The sequence below is a fragment of the Cupressus sempervirens genome, chromosome 6 (genome assembly GCF_028749045.1).
Source record: "Cupressus sempervirens isolate cs-2001-9-10 chromosome 6, ASM2874904v1, whole genome shotgun sequence".
NCBI lineage: Eukaryota > Viridiplantae > Streptophyta > Pinopsida > Cupressales > Cupressaceae > Cupressus > Cupressus sempervirens.
In genome coordinates this window covers 385978134-385999548 of record NC_143123.1, presented here as the reverse complement: position 1 = coordinate 385999548, position 21415 = coordinate 385978134, and the positions used below count along the sequence as shown (strand labels likewise).

The 21415-nt window shown below is 35.8% G+C and overlaps 1 protein-coding gene across 1 annotated transcript; it reads right to left on the bottom strand.

The window, feature by feature from the left end:
* Positions 1 to 4524: 4524 nt before the first annotated feature.
* LOC149552672 (equilibrative nucleotide transporter 1-like) lies at positions 4525 to 20671 on the bottom strand. Its single transcript, XM_089788235.1, has 3 exons — positions 20533 to 20671; positions 19248 to 20378; positions 4525 to 5504 (listed from the first exon to the last, which is right to left on the bottom strand). Exons 2-3 carry the CDS (start codon positions 19786 to 19788, stop codon positions 4732 to 4734), a joined length of 1314 nt encoding a protein of 437 aa, XP_089644361.1. The 5' UTR covers positions 19789 to 20378; positions 20533 to 20671; the 3' UTR covers positions 4525 to 4731.
* Positions 20672 to 21415: the final 744 nt, after the last annotated feature.

Below are 21415 nucleotides of genomic sequence, written 5' to 3'. Positions count from 1 at the left end.
ATTTCAATCCTCCTTTATCTTGGGACCTCTCCACCATATTGAAATCTACAACTAATACCCATGGAATGTTAAGTGGAGAAGATAGCCATTGCCACAGTTTTATTCTATTAGGGTGATCATTAGGGGTGTAAATAGAACAAATTCAAAATTCAAAATCATCAACTTTGAAAGAGATCTAGGAAGATCTATTACAAGGGGAGTCCCCCCATTGACTAATACTCTTTCTCTACTTGGGACCAAGCTAGAGGTACCTCCTTTACCTTTGGGGTGTTTGCTAGAGAATGCAACAACATCCTTCCATATACATTTCAGAGTAATGTCTAATGCAAATCCAACTACTTTAACTTTTGAAGCAAAATGGTATCAATGTCCCGAGCTCAGTTGAGGAATCTCTTAACAATATATTTTTTGATATTACTATCAAGATTTTAACTGTGTGATTTTGAGTCAAACTCATTGACCCATGTTTCATGAGTAGTGATTCAACATGAATCCATCTCTCATGAGAATAAATGGAATACTTAGCACTCATTGGACTTAGCATCACCTAGATCCAATGAGTGTTAAGTGTTCCATTTATTCTCATGAGAGATGGATTCATGATGAATCACTACTCATGAAACATGGGTCAATGAGTTTGACTCAAAATCGCACAGTTAAAATCTTGATAGCAATATCACAATTTGACTTGCTGTGGAAATTATCTCCTACTTATCAATATATTTTCTATCTGAGGATTCAAGGTCTCTAACATTCTAAGATTCATGTTTCAACTTATCCATGGTCAACTTTATTTATCACTATCCATGGGGGTCTGAAACCCCTTAAAGAAATCAGGCATTTAAGTTCTAGCCACTTTGCAAGGCTTAGTGTTGCCACTAGGCATAGGGGGTCTCTTTCTCTTAACAATCTCTCCATTATCTAGAATAAGAGGATCATTCTTTTTAGGTTTTCTTTTCTCCTTTTTCTTATCAGCTCTCAAGATAAATGCATCGTCCTTCCCTAAACCATATGTCTTAAGACCCTCCCTTATTCCAATTCTTGGAGTGACAACTAGTTGCATCGTTGTATTGTAATTACCTCCCTGATGAGGTTGAAAGGGCACTTGAAGACCAAGTTCAGTGTTATTAGTAATTTATCCTTCTTCTACTTGGCCAAAGGTAGCCGAGGTGGCGAGGATGACAATGAAAAAGTACTCATAAAGTCTTTCTTCCTTACTAAGGAAATCCAAAGATTGTATGATTGGATCTTCTCAAGGATTCGCCTCCTCAGCATGTACAATACCATCTTTGTGGGGGGTAACAAGAATAGGAGCGGCAACCCCTTCCCTACTCCAAATTGGAATAGAGAAGGATTTCAACACTAGTTGAGATGAAACATTGCCATCTTTCTCAACCCTTTCTTTCACAGTGCACAATGCTAGTTGTTGGGAATTAAGAGGTCGATAATTACGGGAAGGGGATTTGGGAGCAAGCCCAAGATTGATTGATTGGATATTTGGAAGAGGTGGCAAAGAGGGCTCCGACCTAGATTCTTTAGGGCCAGAAGATGGATTAATAAATTGTACTTTGAAATTGTCAAGAGATGCTCAAATAGTATCAACATCTTTCGGCCATTGCGAAGCTTTGGGGTCAAGAAAGATTTTTTTTATGTTCTAGGTGAGATGGAATAACGACAAACTTAATTTTGTGAGAAAGCTTAGGAGGATCCAACTCTTCTCTAGGGTGGGTCTTTTTTGCAAGGAGAGGGCACTCCTTCCTCCTATGTCTCTCTCTTCTGCACAAATAACAAGCATTGAGCCCACCCATGTAGGTAATAGGGTAACAAATGAGAGAATTTCAAATGTCAAGGGAAATGTTTTGAGGGGCTTCTTTGCCAAGGTAAATGGAAATTAGAACCTTTACATTTGCATTAGGGATTAAAGTATTCAAGAGATCATTTTTAATTACTCTACCAATTGGTTCAAGGAGTTGTAGTGTATTATTCCAAACAAAGGGCAGGAGGTTACTCACTGTTATACATCTAGGTCTGGCTAGAGCCAAAATTGCATCATTAATGGAATCAAGCGACCACGACAAGGCCCTAAATTCAGCATTGGCTACCTTCCAAAATTATTTTTCAACTATTTCTTTATGGGAGTTAGGGCTACAGAAAATAAGGATAAACATGCCTCTTTGCAACATACGGCAGAAGGAGAAGTGATACCCTAGTTTATGGCCCCAAACTCTCTAAAAGTAATCATTAAGGAAATTTCTAGAGGACAGCTTGATTGGGTCCATAGAAGCAAAGAAGATGCTAGTCTTCTTAAGCTTACTTTTCTCTTTATCTAACTCTACTCTCATTTGGTCATTAGGTTTAATAACAAACGAGGGCAAAGTTGAATCCTTACCTCCATCTCTTACTTGGGCAGGTTGAGTGGTGGCTACTAAGACATCCTTGATGAACTTGGTGTCGACTGGAATGGGGTGGGTGTCTTGCAGTTCTTTCTTGAATGAGGTAGTTCGTGCTCTGTTTGCCTAGTCTCTCTAGTCTTTCCCTTATTTTCCATGGCGAGTAACAACGTTGCAATCATGTAGAGAAGGTTGGGGGTTTTTCAAAAATGGAGAAGCTGAGGCATCGTTTTGGGATTTAAATGCAACAGAGATTAAATGCTTAAGGAGGTTGGCCTTTGCAGCCTCAGGCAAGACCGAGGCCATTAAAGCCTTGTACGGAGGAGAGTAATGAGGGCTCCACGGATGCTTAGTTGCAGAGCCATCTCTCCCTCTCTCTTGTTTTTTCTTAGTCCTCAATCTCCCTCAAAGAATTTTTAGATTAGACATATAATGATTGTACAATAAGTAGTGATGGAAAATATAATGTCCTCTCAATAAAGGAAGGACATACTAGGTGTTGCATTCTTAATCTATGTACATAAATAACATGTGCATTACATTAAAAAATGAGGACAATTTTTTAAAATCTACTAGGGGAGAGAACCCAGTACTTGAACACCCTAACTTTGCGCTTATCAAAACCCCATGTAAAAATTTCAAATCGCTCCCAATTTTTTACAGTAGCTTACTTGGTGAGTCACCTACTTATAACTAAGGTTTCAAGTCCACATCCCCTGTTATGATGCCACATCAGCATGCTTTTTGCCAAGTTGTCCAAAATAGCCCAAAAAAAAAGTGAGACCAATGGTCGTGCATAAAGGGTACCCATAGTTGAACAGCTGATGTGGCATCACATCATTGGTTAATTTTTATAACTAAAGGTACATTTTATTCAATTTTAGGTAGTTAGCATTGTACTAACAACTTTAAAGTCACAAGTATTGGTACAATGTTATCAAAAAAATTGGACATTAAGTCAACAAGTGTAGGTATCAAGTGAACAGCTCCATTCACAACTATTGGAACGCGTTCAAGTACTAGGTCCTCTCCCCTAGTTGAGATTGATATAAGATCAATAATCAAGAGCATGGGAAGTACATGACCTTGAAGTTATGATACCCAAGATTAGAACATTTTCATTATTTGCTTCTAGGAGACTTTGTTTTATGGTTTTGTCTACTTCTAAATTCCACCTTTAGAGCCTATGTGACATATTCACTAATGTATGTATCTATGTTAAGAAATGAATGATATATAAAAAGATCTATTGCAATAAAGAGAGAAAAAATTAAACAAATGTGTAATAAAGAGATGACCATATACAAATTAATCAAACACCTCGATAATGATATCTCTTAACATCTTCTATAAACATTTTTCTAACTAAATGTATTCTAGTATTACATAAATATGGATATTATTTTTGCCACTAACCACTTCTAGTCATATTCTCTTTTCATTACAACCTCTTTGACATCTTTGGCATATAAATGTTTCACTTCTTAGGAGCTCCAAAATGCCTCCCAATGTCCACAAAACAAATTGTAATTCGTAAATGTCATTGGTATATTTTATGGTTGCAATTCTTGTTGTAGCAATCCTTGTTTTAGAGGAAAATCATAAGAACCATAACATTTTGAGCTTAATGTTTAAATTGTTCATTATTACAAATACATGAGCCTACCTAATTATAAAACCTATAAAAAATTTCAACATTCTTTCAAATATTTTGGAAAGCCCCTCCATAAAACCATATCGTTAACATAAGAAAATACCAAAGGTGAATGTTGAATTAATTAAATCTTCAACGATCAATTAATAGAAGCTATCCAAGAGATAAGAAACATGCACCTTCAATTAGTAAAACAAAAAGGAAATGCCTTAAGAGATTCCAATTCTAAGGAAATCTACATCTTTTGAGTTTGAAATCCAACCACATTTTTAACATTCACTATACTCAATCCTATTCGTTCGATATGCAAGCTTAGTTAATTTTGAGGTTTTGGATCATTTGTCTGTATAATAAAATATCCTGCAAGTGAATATTAGCCCTTAAAACTCTCTCTATGAAAGTTTTTACTGATAAGTAAAATCAAAAGAAAATTCACAGCCTTTAAGAAACCCTCTTATACAAGTCCATGAAAATGCAATATTTATAATTTTCAATGAACTTTTTAATCACTAGAAGTAGAAGCAATCACAATTCCATGTTTACAAATTGCACGGTAAAAGTGCTGACTGCTTGGAAGGAACTACTATATGACCTTAAACATTGCAACGTCCCTTCTATTCAATTTAATCCGACAATGTGGAGAATGTAGCATGATAAATAGAACACAAACCTCCATGGTACCACAAATTAAATGACCCAAAACCATGCAACAATAGAGCCCATGGCCAATCCAACTGCCAAGAAGATAACCATGATGATGCCTGCAGTTTCTGCCTCCTGTAAAGGCACCGTTTTTGGAGCAATAATCATGATCACACTTGTTAGGTAACCATTTGTCAAGCCTAATAAACATGTCAAAATTCCAACTGGAATCTCTGTGTGGAAGAGATGTGCTCCATGAAGACATGCATAAAACAGAGGAAAGAATAACGATCTTGCAACACATCCGCCAATGGCAATTGCAGCATTTTCAAGCATAAAATATGCGGTAAGAGATTTTCCTACCAAATCAAAAATATTGTAGCAAGCAATCAATAATATAGGATACCAATCTTTTAGAAGAGGTGAATGCACATCTTCAGTTATGTAACCTGGAAAGATTGACAGTGTTACAACATAAATCAAGATAAGCCCAATTCCGAGCCATTTTATTTGCCTTAATGCATGCCAAAAATTTGATCTGCCTCCCTTGTTAGGAGCACCATAGGGATTATTTGATGCAACTGCCAAACTGTTGACAGTTGTATTTTCCAGCAGAAATTTTGACTCCACTGCATTTCTTTTCAGCTCATCATAGTACTTAATAACTGGTAGCCGGTTTACTGTGTTATAGCATACCATGCAAATTGCCATAATCACACTACTGGCAATGAAGTACAAAATTGCACTTGTTCTCAAGCCTCGAACATCTTGCCGAAAGGCAGCTTTGGTGAGAATTCTTAGAGAAGACACAAGTACACCTGTATACATTGAATACCCGACACTCAAAGAATAATCTCAACAAAAGATGGAACTACACCATGTTCAATGAGACTTTCATACTTTAAAAGACATGCAAAAGCTCAAAAAGAAACAGATATACAAACCAAAACACACAAAGAGTCATGGTCAGTTAACAAAGTTCATATAATGTTCTAATACAATTTCTTAGGGTCATGGTCATTTAACAGGGTTTGTATATGGTTCTAAGTTCTAACACAACCTAACCTTCTGTCAAGTCAAAGTGTGTTAAGAGGCTTTTTGGTCTACTGGTGAAACTGAAAGAGTCATAAGAATCCACCAAATATCAAGTCTTGTTAAATATAATGTCCATTACACTTAAGAGAGATGGGGCTTTGATGAATTTCTGAGCAATTTTTAAAGTGGTAAATCGGACCCTTGACTCTTAAATGAAAAGGATTGATTATTTGTACTAAATGCTGCTAGTGCTTACACATAAAAATTGAAAACGTGCTATTGATTCCTATACCTTATTTATCAAATTCACATAATATTCCTTCTTGTTTTAATCTGCAAGAAGCTACGAACAATTTACAAAAGCTGGATGATTTCAATTTTCAAAATGCCAAGCAGATTGAATTACAAAACATAATCAAAACATAAATGGCATAACTTTTGCTAAATAATTGTCGCTTAACAAGAGCCAAATGTTGCCAAATCTATTCTGTAAAAGATGTGTTTTTGGTTAAGACAATTTTCCATTATTAGAGGCTCTGAGCTCTTCTTACTCAGGATGTCTGAAGACCCTAACTCTAGAGAAGACATCAGAGCTCCCTCAGACTCTGAAGGAAATGTTCACTCGGTAATACCAGTTACTTGCACAAGTATCCCTCATACATAGTAATAGGACCAATGGTTGTCACCTTATTGATTCAAAAAATAATCTCTTATGGTGGTAGATTCCTATTGTAGGGGATTCTAACACAATTTTGTCCTTGGAATCTCACACATTATTTGGTCACTCTATGATATCATGCAAGTGGCATTTATTTGAACAATCGCATAGCAACACACTTCTGAAGAGTTCAAGCAATGACTATAGATAGTATTTATTCTGGAAAAGCATAATATTGTGCACACTTTGTGATATAGATTTATATCTAACTATGCACTCATTACAACATTTACCCAGCATGGCAATCTAGATGCCTACCATCAATGACATATTGCAATATTAACCTATGAGAAAGAATCATGTCATTGCTCAACCAATCAAGTAACGGTGACACTACATTCATGGTAAGAAGACAACCAGTCATTCTGATTACAAGCCAATCTAGCTTTGGTACAAATAAAGCAAGTTGGAGAATAGAGGCCACACGAACAAGATGACAGAGCTAATGGTCAAACATAGACCAAATTTCCCAAAGTAGAATATCAATTCATGCACTCTTCATAGTGTTCCTTACTACATTAAATTAAAGGGCTCATCTTGCAAGTTGATTCTGATTATATATATTCTACTTCATCTTTGATGGTGCATGTTATGATTGTCTATTGTACTGGTCCTGAATACAGAGTTATAACTGTTGCACTAAACCCATATATAGTGAACTAGTTAGCAAATTTAATTTTATTGATGTGTGTAACAAATGAATTTTCCTAACCAGTTTAAAACACATAATTATCAAATAACTGATTCCATTTCACATGACAAAGACTTCCATTAACTAATTATAACTAGAAAGAAGTAACTGCTTCCTATTCTATTTGCATAATATATTCGACTGTTGTAATGAAATAAATAGTTGAGTACGTTGCTAACATTTTAATCATTCTAACTGATAACATGTTCAGCTGAAAGTAAAGTAACAACTATCTTCTTTATCAAATAATATATTCATTCTATCTGATAACATGTTCAGCTGAAAGTAAAGTAACAACTATCTATTTATTCTGCTATGAATCTAAAGGTAGAAGTGCAAAGATAAACATACCGAAACAATGGAGAAATCCCTTTGCCATGTTGTTCAACCCTCGGCATTGGTCAGAGGAGAAGCATTGACTTAGGCTTAACATCCCAACTGCAGACCACACTTATCCCCACACGTCCTAACTTAATAGAACGACCCTCCCTACCTCGAGATCGGACTTGGGATGTTCTTAAGTCCAACCATCCGAGCTACTAGGTGGTTTGAGTGTCCCATCAGTTATTCCTAAATAACTGAAGCTTCTGGACAAACAAAAAGATCTCATGATCGGCACATCTGCCTATTTCTACCTTGGCCAAGGATTTCAAACTGGGTTCGTAAACCCAATCTCCACCACTCAACTTGACAATAGGTTCCTTTATTAGGACATGCATGAGCTATTTAATTATTTATTCCAATCTGATTTCTTGATTTTATTTGCAGGTTAAGTTTACACCTCTTCACCATTCATTGGCCTCTCTGCCAGGTGAATTCCTCAGTGTCCTCATGATTTTGACTTGATTTCACACCTCTTCACCCATACTATGGCTTCAATGCTAGTGAATTCCTTGGTGTCAAAGTATTCTGATTTCTAGCCAAATATTATATATGTCATGAGTATTGCAATCATATGGATTTGTTCAACATTCATATTTATCTCAGTCTTCAATAGGCTGCATAATTGATGTAAGCTCAAGATTGTTTGAAAATTGGTATCATAAACTCCTCAGACATTTACAAATTTCATATAAGATTATCTCCACAAATCATTCCTAACCGACTAAGGAGAATCTGTAGATACAGAATGGAAGAGCAGAAATATAAATTTAGAATGGAAGTACGCATGCATTATATTTGCATTTGGCTAAGTTCAGATAAGATCGGTTCCATAATAACACTATTTCTAAGCAATAAACTTGTCATTGCAATAGTACACAATTGGTTCCCAAGGATTACCAAAAAAAAGTATAACTTGCAAGTTCAGGCGTAACTTGTTCTCCCGCAATCGTAGGTTGGGCTTCCGGCTTCACTTCCGTAGTAGAGGATGTATCAGGTTCATAGCAGATGACTATGATTGTAATTGCAAGGATTCGGTTGCATAAATTGATGTTTGGCGGTAAAGAAAGAGTGTTTAGAGCAATGATTTATCATGGAGTAAACGAAAATGTGAGAGAGACATCTTCTCAATCCCGATCATGACTCCTTTAAAAGTTAAGCCGAGACTCCTCGACTTCCATACATTTCCAAGAAGTCTATTCGGGTGCTTCAAGAATTTCAATTTTGAAAAGAAAAGAATAAAAGTGAGAAGTTAAATGAGGAGAAAATGAAAAGATTAAATCTTTCTTATTATTATTATAAGCTCTTCTGAATATTGATGAGGTGGCATCATTGGATTATTTATTTATAATTTATTGGTGCCACTTCATTTTTGTATATATAAGTTTGTATTTACGAGTTTATAATAATGATTAAATAAAAGAGATTCAATAATTCTTAAAAGGTATGAATTATATTTAGTTTTCGATTATTTTAAGATGTTATTATATTGTTTTCTTAATAGCTCATATGGTCCCTTAACGAAACCTGAGGTCAAGTTTTCGTACCCTTTCCATGGCAGTTTAGGTCATACCTGTCGATCCTGATGACTTGGCCATTTCGACCATCCCCTTCCAATAATCCCATTTAGCAATGCTTCCCCCCTCCTCAGTCTTCTTCCTACAACCACTCAAGCAAAACATTCTCACCAATATATTAATTCAAAAATATAAACATATTGATCATCAGTTCCAATCAAACGTCATTCAATCATCGAATGACAAATATAAGTTGTGTAATCATTTTCTTCAACATCTATATTAACTAACTCATTTCACATGATCATGAAGGAATAATTTGTTATCAATTGGTACAATGTATATAATTTAACTAACTTGCTTCACATGCATGATCAAAAAAAGAAATAATCAATTGATACAACGTATATAATTAACTAACTTGTTTCACATGATCAGAAAAACAAAAAAAAAATCGTTAAACCAATGATCATAATCAAAATTAAAATTAGGGCAAAATTTGGGATGTAACAATGTGTATAATGTTAAACTATATCATTCAACATCAAACATGTTGATAGTATATAAAGTTCCATTAAGTTGTTCTCTATTATACCTTATGGTGTGGGTGTAGTAAGAGCCACCAATGGTTGGAACTAACCCCAAACCAAACATTTGCAAGTCACTAGAGCAATACTATTATATCTATTTTATTTTTAAATAATAAGTTTATTTTAGCTTCATTCAAATACATTTGTTTTACTTTTGTATGCAACTTTGAACTTTACTTTTTGTTCATTTTTAATAATTCTTTTTGTTTCATATGTAGTAAATAACATAGTTTGAAAAACTCAGACTCAGTGCAGACTTGGCAGCCCAAAATAGGACTTGATTCAGGACTCAGCAAAAAACTCGGTTAGGACTCGGCAAAGAAAAAAGTTAAGAAAAAGGAGTGTTAAGTCTTTCGCATTTCCTAAAAACTAACAAGTCTTTAACTTGGACTTGATAGGACTCAGCTCATGAGTCCATGGCAAGTTGACTCAGAGACTTGCGAGTCATGGTAAGTCCGAAGAGTCCTCAAACTATGGGAAATATTATATACTTACATGTTGCTTTTAATAGTTTTTAATTCAGAGTTTCATATTGGCTGCATTTTGATTTTCTTAGAAAAATATGTTGACTGTATTTTAAATTTTATGTATGACATGAGACTGCTTATGGCCATTGTAGAATGTATCTCAGCATAATTAGTACTAAAATTCAACTATATAAGTTTTTAACCAGTCTCAATGAGCCACATTTCAGAAATGATAGTTCATGAGATCCCATCCCTCATTTTATAACCTATGATTACTTTTCCTGCATAGATTCACTATGTATTGCTCAAAATGTTGAAAAATCATATGTATACATCATCAAATTCTCCACAAATCTTGAGCAGCAGTTCCAATTCATTTTCAATGGGCTCGAACAGAATTTAACAATGAAATTCCAGCTCTTTATACAAAACAAAGCAGAGCTCAACATTCCAAGATTTAAAACATATTGTCTTTAGTTAGAGAATAACATTGTAGATGTACAGGCCTCTGAAGCACAAGGTATTATGTTTTAAGAACTTGCTGGCTGAGAAAGCATTAAACTTAATGAACAGAGGAAACTAAGACTACATGAAAATGAAATTGATGAATATCAGAGATTTACAAATAAATGTTTCACATGCCATGACAAAAAGGAAATATGACCACATTTGTAGGTTATAAGAGAACAATTAAAATAATGCAGAGGTATAATTATGTGAAGCATAGACATAACATACCCTAAAGCAAAAGATTTCATTTTTTTTGCAATTTCCCATGACAGGACTCCAGAAGAAAAATCCTCTCAAATTTCATAGATTTTCACCATGTCTTTTTCATTTAATCCAGGATTTTCATACAAATTTGATGCTTTCACAATTTTATAAATAAGACCACAAATTGAATGGCAGTTAAAATACCATTTTGGGCAATACAACCTCAGAACATAGGCATCTGACCCAAAAGGAAATACAAGAAGTTTATTTTACAACCTTCTTTCTAACCACCAAAAAAATTCAACAAAAGATAGGACCATATTCACACCTGCTCTTAAGCTGGAAATTAGATCCATTTCCAAAAAGTAATTCAATCAGTGAATCAAAACCTCAAAATGTCACTCAAATCTTCCAACAATCATATGCTAAGTGTGCATTTTACCCACATTACAATCAAATTGTCAAACACTGTAATGTTGTCAATGGTACTGCAATATGACAGTAGTGAGGAAAACTCAGAAGAGCATGTTTGAAGTTTCAATCAGTAGAACCAGAGTAAGATGACTTGTAGCCACAATTACATGTGTCAAAGGTGGCTCAAGTTATGAATTAAACGTGGAAGGAAAGTGTTGTGGTGTGAAGCCTAATCAGACTCAGAGGTTAATTTTTCCCACTTTATTTGGCACGATTTCCCCCCAGATTTTTTGTAAGGGGGTTTGGGGGCAAAGCCCCCAAGATGGGGTCAAGGGGCAGCACCCCTTGCAAGGTCTTGGGGTCAAGTGTTGGCTGTTATTTTTTCTATTGGACGATTTATTCTAGCCCTAATTTTGTAAGTGGCAAAAATCTTGTATAAAATGGCTTAGGGTTGGGGATTTCATAATGTATAATGAGATTGTAGCTTCTTGCAGCAGTATTGAGCTGTAAGGGATTACAAATTGTAATTAGGTTGTAATCAGTGGATAATAAGAATATTGGACTTGTTGTTTGGTGGAAGTAGCCGAAGGGTTGGGTGAACCACGTTAAATCTTTATGTCTTGTATTCTCTTCCGTGCGATTTATTATTTTCTGATATTGGTAATATTTGCAAGTAGTTGTTAATTATATATTGTTAATCCTAACAAAAAGTGCAAATGCCACCCATATTTTAAGTCTTGGTGTATGATTTTGAGGTCCATTCAAATACTATTCTTATTAATCAATCAAAAGATTGTAATGTAGAGAAGAGGATCTAATAGTTGAAGCCCTTAACTTTGCACCTCTCAGAATTATATATGACGATAAATTTTGGAAAAAGGGATTATCAAAGAAAACTAATTTTGCTAGTGTTTTTTCCCTTTGTTCTTGTACTTTGGCTCTATGTTGTAATTTTACCTTGTTTCATATTGCATTTAATGTAGGATTTTTCAGCTTAGCTTTAAATGGCTTCAACTGGCTTCAACCAGGAGTTTCTATTGGCGTTGATAGTTTGGCACTTGTGAACAACAACTCCTCAAAGTAAGCATCCTTGAAAGTTCATGTCGCAGGTTTTTCACAAGGTATGCCTTATAAAGTGCTCATGGATGTGGTTTTACCCACCTCGGATTTTATTTTGGCTAAAGAAACACTCTTATTAGTTATTTTGTTGAGAGGTCCTCCTTTGAAAGTATACTAAAAGATTGGGTTGTCAAAACCTAGGCCCCTCATGGGATCCACCTTGACGGTGTTCAAAGCCTTGCCAAGGTTTTATTTGTCTTTTTCATTTTCTAAAGTTATCCATGCTCAAGACATTTTCCACATGAACATTGGTATGTCTAGTCATCTCCTTTGGTCTTCTAGTCTTGGGCTCAAGACTTATTGTCTCAAATGATATAAAACATTGTGTGCCTATTTGGCTTGAAATTCTAGTCTCCTTTTGTCTTGCTAGCATTTTCTTCCAGCTATTGCTGCTTCCTTGGGAAAGGTTGATCATGTTGAGTCAAACTGCTTTAATCAAGCTCAATCCCAAAAAAGGGTCTACATGGAAGTTGGATTATGTCGGACCTCACAGACTTAGTGATATTAAGATTGGTAGCATTTGCCACACCCAACAAGTGCTCTATATAAATTTTGACGACACTTATTTCTAGGAGAAAAAATTGCTGAGTTCATGCTTTCTACAACATGGCATATTATTTGGTTAACTGACCTTGTTTTCACTCCATTCATGAGATTGGTCATGGGGGAGTTGTCACCTTTCTTGCACTAGAGTGGCAATTTTTTGTGATTGATCATAGATCATATCCAACTCAGTGTCTCATTTGGATACTCTTAATATTGATAATCTCTCTTTTGGAATCATTAATAGTTATGTTCCTAATGATGTTGTTGAGAGATATGCATTCTGGTAATGGATTGCGGACTCAATGCCCCTTGTTATCTAGGTTTTGTGTGGTGATTTCAATATGGTCGAGGTGCCTTTTGATAAAGATGAGACTTTGCCATTCATTTGGTAGCTAGTGAACAAGAGGCACGGTTTTACACACACAAGAAATTGGGCCTTTATGACCCTAATTCACATTATCATCACTCTTAGACTATTTGGCATATGGGGTGTAATTTTTGGATGGGAAATGACGAGCTCTAAAATGGCTTCATCATGCCATGATCTCGACGCAATCTATTTTTCATTTGCCTCTAGTCATTCCTTGCCAGTTATGCCTCTTCCTAAGGTCATCTTGTTAGACCACTTTCTCCTCAAGTTCAACATAAATTGGCAAATGGGCGTGAAGCATCCTTCCAAAATCCAATTCTTTTTAACACGTCGTTATTGACTCAATGTCCCATGGTAGCCTACACTCAGTGAATTTGGAATCTTGAATGTTGTCCTACTCAACAAACCAAATAAATTGCTCGGTGGAATCATGTCATCCAATGCACCTCATGCTTCTTTCATATTCATTGTCATCAATTGGCCATTTTTCATTAGTAATCATAGGACACCGCCTCAAATCTCCATCACGCCACAAAATCTCTTGCTACAAACCATTTTTCTCCCACCTTGCAACTTTGTGGGGCTCATCTTTGCAAGGAAAAGGAAACTATAGATACTGTTTCTGCAAGAGTCACTCAAATCAAAGCCAAACTTCATTGGCTTAAAGTGGGTGACGATTTGTTCAGACTCCAAAGTGTTCTCTCTTGCTCTTCACATTTTTCATTCTTCCCAAGGCATAAAGAAATTAGGGAAGGTGAGCTTGTGCTATTTGAGCTGCTAGATATTCTTCAAGATTTTGTCTGCCACTACAAGAGGGCTTCCATTTCTTAAGAGCCTTCTCCCAAGTGAGAAAGTCTCTTCAAGATTACTTTGGAGTTGTCCCGTGCAAGCTCTCAAAAGCTCAAAAATCCTTCTATGAGCAATTGTTTTCCATTGAGGAACTTAAGAAAGCAATAAGCTTGATGGATGATGATAAAGCATTGAGATGTGATAGGTTCTTGTGTAAATTCTACAAAGCTTTGTGGGCCTATGTGGGCTTTGATCTTCATAAGGTCTACCTCAAGGCCTTTCATAACAAGTCTATATAAGTTATAAATTAAGAAAATATTACATTTATACCTAAATCCAAGATTCTTGAAGACATTTGCAACTAGTAGTTAACCAAGCTACTCAATGTTTCTTATAAGATCATCAACAAGGCCCTAGCCTTAAAATTCTGCCATACATCCTAATCAAATGAGCTTCATCAAGTCCAAGGTTCATCCTTAACAACGTTATTGTTGTCCATGAAGGCATGAAATGGACAAGGTGTACCAAACAAAAACAGTTTTTATTTTCTAAAAATTGACTTTGCTAAAGTGTATGATGACATTGAGTGACCTTTCATTTTTTATATGCCCAGCATTTTGGGATTCAGCAATAGATTTATCCAAATGGTCAATATGCTTTTTGTTGATGCTTCAGCATGCATCACCATTAATGATTGCCTATCTCAGGATTTTGGCCTCTACCCCTCAATCCGACAAGGGTGACCTCTTTCAACTTCTTTGCATGTTTTTTATTACAGTAAAAAAAGGTTTTAAAGGGACCTGAAACCCTTTAACAATAAACCTTAGCAAATAAAAACACTAACCATATCATTGAATAGTACAAAACACAACCAAAAACTTGCCCACTAAATACAGCATAAAAACTAGCAACAAAAAGACAATAAGAAACAAAGCAAGAGACAACAAAAAACAACACAGAGCAGGAATCTAAATAAGATTCTTCAAAGTATTTGCCAATTCTACCTCGAGATAGTTCATGTTAATTGCTACTTTCTTCGGCTCATGAATGTCTTGTGGAATCTTTTAAGCTTTCCTTTTCAAATCCCCTTTCGCTCTCATGTTGGGATGGGAGGCCTCATCTTGGCCTCTATCTTTAACCATCTCCAAGTCCACCACCAACTTTTCCTTGTACATGTTCTCCAGATCGCCCACCATAGTATTTATGCTATCAGTTGTAGTCTTGATGACTCTGTGGCTAAGATTCATGATAGACTGCAAGAAAATCATTTAATTTGTTTAATTTTTCCTCAATACCCTTAATAATTCCCTCGTAGTCTCTTTTTAGCTTTTCTATGGCATGCAAAATTTTGTATAGAGAGATGACCGCCGAGTTCTTCTCATCTATAGTCCACAACTCTTTCTCCCTTTTATCTTTCCTAATGCTCTTGTCACTATGATCATCTTCTAATAGCTCTTGTTCACTACTAATAGCCCTTTATTTTAATAGTCTAAAAAAGCCGACAGAACCATTTTGGGCTATAGCAAGAATATCATTAGAAAATCCCTAGTCTAACTTAAAATAGTGAGAGTCAACATTAATATCAAGAGGATGTCTAGGTCATTCTTCCCTATCAGTAGATGGATAAGAGGTATAAGAATCCTTAGAAGCAAGGGAGACTGAGGGAGCATCTTTTCTCATACCATAGAAGGGACTATCTTTAACCAAAGATTTTCCTTTTTCCACCACAAGGGTGTTCTTACCTTTAACCTTCTACTTTCCATAACCAAGAGAAGGGGAAACAAATTTTTCTTTTCCCTTCCATTTAGCATTCTTCTTTCTAGATCTAGATGAAGGGGAGACAAATTCATCTTTTCCCTTGATAATCCCTTTATTAGAACTCAAGGGTTTAGTTTGCACTCTAGTCTTATTTTTTAACCTATTTAGAACCAGACTCATAGTCATCATCATCCTTTTCTGTATTCCACTCCTCATTGTCAAAGTTGTTTGTTTCCACTTCATACTCATCCATAATTGAAATAGAGGACAAGTTGGAAGGGTAGGGCAAAGCTTTCACATGTTCATTGATTAACACAAGCCCCTCATGAAGAAGTGGGTTCTTATTATGTATTTTCTTATGATCCCTAATGTTGGCATTCAAGGATGAAAGCAGATAGAAGGGTATAGATATCCTCACCTTGTGTTTGAAATGGTTGAGGAGGACAAAATGGTGCCCAAAAAATCCCTGGTAAACCGCTCATGCAAGCTAATATATTGCATCATAACCTTCAACATCTCCCTCCAAACAATCTTAGTCTTGGACGTCTCATAACTTCTCTTGGAAATCCAAAACAAGTTCTCCCTTTCCTCTACTTTTTTTGAGAATTGTTTAACCAGCATATCAAATTACTTTTTGTCTCTGAAGGATTTGAGACCATCTGTAGGAAATCCTGTAACCTCAACAGTAATTTTGGGATCCCAGCCATGAAGCTTCTCTATGAAAGGGATCACCCCCCTTATCTAGCACTCTCCAAATAGTAGCATTGTTCTTTAGCACCATAAAATTGATCAATTCTAGCCCCCATCCTTCTCCCCCATCTTCCAAAATTGAGTTTAACTTCGGTATTTAGGGGCTGAAAATGCCTTAACATAATGCTTAGACAAAGAAGCCTCCAGACTACCAAGAAAGTATGTGAGCAATAATACCTGAAATCAGCACTAAATCCCTCTACACAGCTCACATTTTTGGTAATAATGACCGAGAAAATTTGACTGTCATTGTAATAGATGCACTCTACAGGAGACAATAATATAATACCATAGGAGATGTTATCACCCAACTTATCACTGTTGTGCCACATTATACCATCTTTGGCTTGGACCTCTTTGTTAGCAATAAAGTCCACAACCATGTTTGCTTCTCGGTAGGCATGGGAAATAAAAAAATTATCAGAGGATCTTAAGATATCCATTGATTTTTTAATCCAATTGTCTATAGTACAAGAAGGTTTTAAATCCCCCTACAAACATTGTATTATATTGTTAGAATTACCTTCGAGCCAAATTTACATTTGAGAAGGTGAGCCAACCTTAAACCATGATAGGCTCCTATGGCTTCAGCAAGGTGGTTGGTCTGACAGCTTCTTTGTATGTTGTTGCTGTTGAAGGGTTTATCTATTTGTTGGCAAACTCTATCTCGTGTAGGGAATGCCAAGAAATCTGAAGATTTCCCCATGGTCAATCGACCTCCAGCTGTAGCTGAGAAGCCAAGACAATTTAGGTAAAGTGGATTGGTGGTAACACTGACTCTGATGCTACCAAATGTCCGAGCTAGAGGCCAAACAAAAGGTGTCAAGATATTCAAGTTTGTTGGCAAACTCTATCTCATGTGGGAGTGTCAGAAGTATTTCTCAGCCAGAGTTGTCGAAACAGTAGGTCAGTGGTCACTTGCAGATGACTTGTTTCTCACTCTTCTTGAGGAGGAACAAAATATGAAAGAGGCAATTGAATGCCTTGACACCTTTTGCCCGGCCTTTAGCTCAGATATTTGGTGGCATAAGAGTCAATGCTACCACCAAACTGCTTTCTCTAAGTTGTCTTTACCACCAATCTGCTTTCCCTAAGTTGTCCTGGCTTCTCAGCTATAGCTGGAAGTGGATTGACCATGGGGAAATTTTCAGATTTCTTGGCATTCCTTTTTCCCTGCAAACTTCTCTGGTTGATCTTTTGAATATGATCCTCACCAGAATTGAGAAGCTCTCCTATTGGATTACCAAACAAGTGTTGCATTCTCATGAAATTTCAGATCTGCTCTAAAACTGTGGAAGACAATTTCAAATCACTTCCACTTCTTAAGATTTGATATGACCATAGTTCAAATTATTGCAGATATATCTGTGGTAAATGAACTTATTGAAATTAAGTTCTTCTCTGCGATAAAACACGTCTAGTTATCAGAGATAAATTGATAAATTATCGCAGAGAAAAGTGCAATTTATCGGCGATAAATCAGGAATGTATCGCAACAAATTAAAAATGTATCGGCCGTGCCCAGGTTTTGACTGTGACAATCCAGTAAAAGGGCAAAAGTCACATTTTTGTTTGGAAGAGTAGATTTGGAGAGGAGAGAAAGGGTTCGGAGTAGAAAGAAGGTTATTTACAGCTTTCTAGAGTGATGTCTTGTGGATTTGAAGTGGATTCAAAGAGATTTATAAGCAGATTAAGATTCAGAAGTAATCAAAATTCTTTTTCTTGTTTTTTTTTCTGAAATCATTTTGTGTTGTCTTAGTCGCATCTAAGTTTTTAAAAACTCTCTAATAACATTTCCAATGCGCATACTTCAAGGGCTAGACCCCCTCCCATTCCAGTAGTCTTTACTAGAGCTGCTAAGAAGAGGAAGAGGAAGATGTAGACTATTTTGATACTGTACTTGACACTTGTATTTGTTTATAGTTTTACAAAGACAATTTGCTATTTTTAGTTTGCTTCGTACTATCATACTATGGCACAAGCTATCAACATTCCATGGGAGGATGTGATTTTGTATCCTATTTGCATATATATATATATATATATCAATTTGTTTGGTTTGTTTACTCATTTGCAGACTCATTGGATGCATCTCATTATTGAATTTTGCCAAAAAAAAATTGCATTTCTAATTAAATTCAAGCAATCTTGTAAGTTCCCAGGAAGTTCCTAGCTTATCTCCAATATCTACCAATATCATTTTTTTTGCCCTCAATGATAAGTTGCCAAATAATGATATTTTGAACTATGGATAAGACAAATTCCAATTTGCTCTTAATTCTCTAAACAACCTATTTGGTCAGCTTCAGGCTTACAATTAACTTTTTGTACCCATTAAATTAAATATGATATCACGTCATTATCTTTTTGCAGTGAAACTCGTGACTCACAACCCCCCTCCCCAAAACCTCGAAGTACCCATCCTTGAGGCATCCATGCACCGGGGAGTACCCCCACCTCTACCATTCTGCAACCATTTCGCCATCTAAATGGGTGCTTGAATTTCTATTTGAGTTTTGGTTTTTGAATGTTATTCTCGAGTATGTATGTGTTACTATGTTGAATGTTCAATTATTTTGATTTGTGCTACAATTTTTCTATGTTCAAGTATTTCAATTTGGTATGTTATACTGAAACAGCATTGCATAATAACTAGCATTTATAAGTTCTATATGTTTAGTATATTGCATAACTTGAAATACCTGAAGCAGCAGTTCCTGCAACAACAGCCTGCATGAATTCCTCAGGAAGCTCCCCGGCAGAGCCAATCAAGCTCCCCTGAACAATTGCATCGGCAATTCCACACCCAACAACCGCTGCTACAGTAACATAATATCCAAAATCCAACCCCCTTCGCCCTTTTATATAAGCTGCGTCCATCACCGGTACAGCGACCAAACAGGGGAGAAACATAAAGAGCCCCAAATTGATCCGGACTCGAGCACTGAACCTCCTGCGCGCCCATGTAAGCAGAAGCAACAGAAACAAGAGGCCTATCACCATGTACGCCACAGAAAAGACCCGGTCTACCTGCTTGCCAGGATAAATGTAACTGAAATAGTCCACTGCCGTTATAAAAGCATTCCATGGAAGCAAAAACCCCATGCCCAATGTGAAATAGGATATATAGGCTAGATTAAAGGTGTCTTTTGGAGGAGGAGGATATTCTCTGTCTGTGAGCGGCGGGAGATCCTCTTCAACTTTTCCGCCATTTTTCTCTTTTGGGTTTCTGAAAAATCCCATCAATCACGCCGAATTCTACCGAATCGAAACGAAACTGGAACCAAAAATTGCCAGGTTTTGCCTTCTCGTTGAGCTTTTCTCACTCACTGGTAGAGATTTAATGGTGAAATACACAATTTCCTAGTCTTCCTTCTCCCACTACATTTCCTAGTCGTTAACCCTGCTTTGTAGAATCATTGTGAAGGAAGAAAAGATGAAATGAGTCCAACCAGAAGATACGGAAGATCAGTGGTTTAAGTATTCAAAGATGAGAAAGAAGAAACCATTGAAAGAAAGAGAGCAACGTGTGTGGAGATAAATTAGTTAGCTGTAGAAAAGACAATCATAACAGGCCAAACTTTCAATCTGTACAATCCTCATCTTCGATACTGAGAATCCAGAAGATGAGGTGGGATTGTAACGTTTGTGTGGCTCAATGATTCTATGAATTGAAAATCATATTTGTTTGTAGTTATGCTCTTGTATCTGAAGTCTATATCAAGATAGACCGCATTTTGCAGTGGAATTTGGAAATCACAATTGTAGTTATGCTCTTGTATGAGGAATCTGTATGTAGAATGACCGCATCTTGCAATGAAATTTATATCCATCTGCGTTCATGTGGTGACAGGATTTTAGATAAGGATATTCGTATAGCTAGAGTTTCAATTTTGAAAATAAAAATTCTTGTTTAAAATAGCTCGATTAAAATGAGAAACTAAAACTGAAGATTCAACTTCCATATCTGTAAAGATAGTCGTGGACCTGGTTATCCAAGCTGTCGGCCATTGGACACTCATGTTTTGCGTGCGAGACACTTGCATAATCATTATTTTGTATCCCATTTGGAAATAATGCGATATATCGTACAGACAAGATTCGCTCCAGTCGGGCTTTAATGATTTATGAATTTCATAGATGCCATTCGCATGCAACTTTTTGTCCATTCCGAGGAGAATGTTTAATATAATTTTTTTAAAAAGTGGAGAGGCTTTCTACACTGGCAGCACTCTTCAAAGTAAACATTTTCTATTTTGAAAAAAAATTGACATTCATTTACATGTCATAAAAATAAAATAGAAATATGCATTTTCTTATTACTATGATTTGTACATAATATGATTTTTTTTAAATTTGCACATGGTGAAATAAATCATTGTCTAAATTTGAATTTTTGTGTTCATTTGAATACAATATTTACTAAATTTATATTAATTATTTTTTGAAATTAGATACCTCTCGACGTATTTTACAAAAAAAATTGAATTAAATTTTTAGGTATACTAGTGTATTATCAATAAAAGCAAATTTATGTGAAAATGAGGACCATATACATGTTAATTGTTTAACAAGAGCTTGGTCTAGTGGGGAAGTTGAATGACTAACAAAGAGCCCATTCTTGATATTATAAGGGATGAAACCGAGATCATGTCTTAGCCCTCAATCCTTAGCTCTAAGCTGAAAAGATGCACGTGTGGGCCCGTATCAAGTTCCTAAACCCTCCATCTTTAAAAAAAAAGGTTAAATAAATAATAATAATAGTTATGGTTAAGTAAAGTGATGATTTTAGGGGTTTGAGATATGGTGAAATGAAAATATGATAAAGAGAGAGATTATAGACTCTATGGTCACATAGTATAATAGTTCA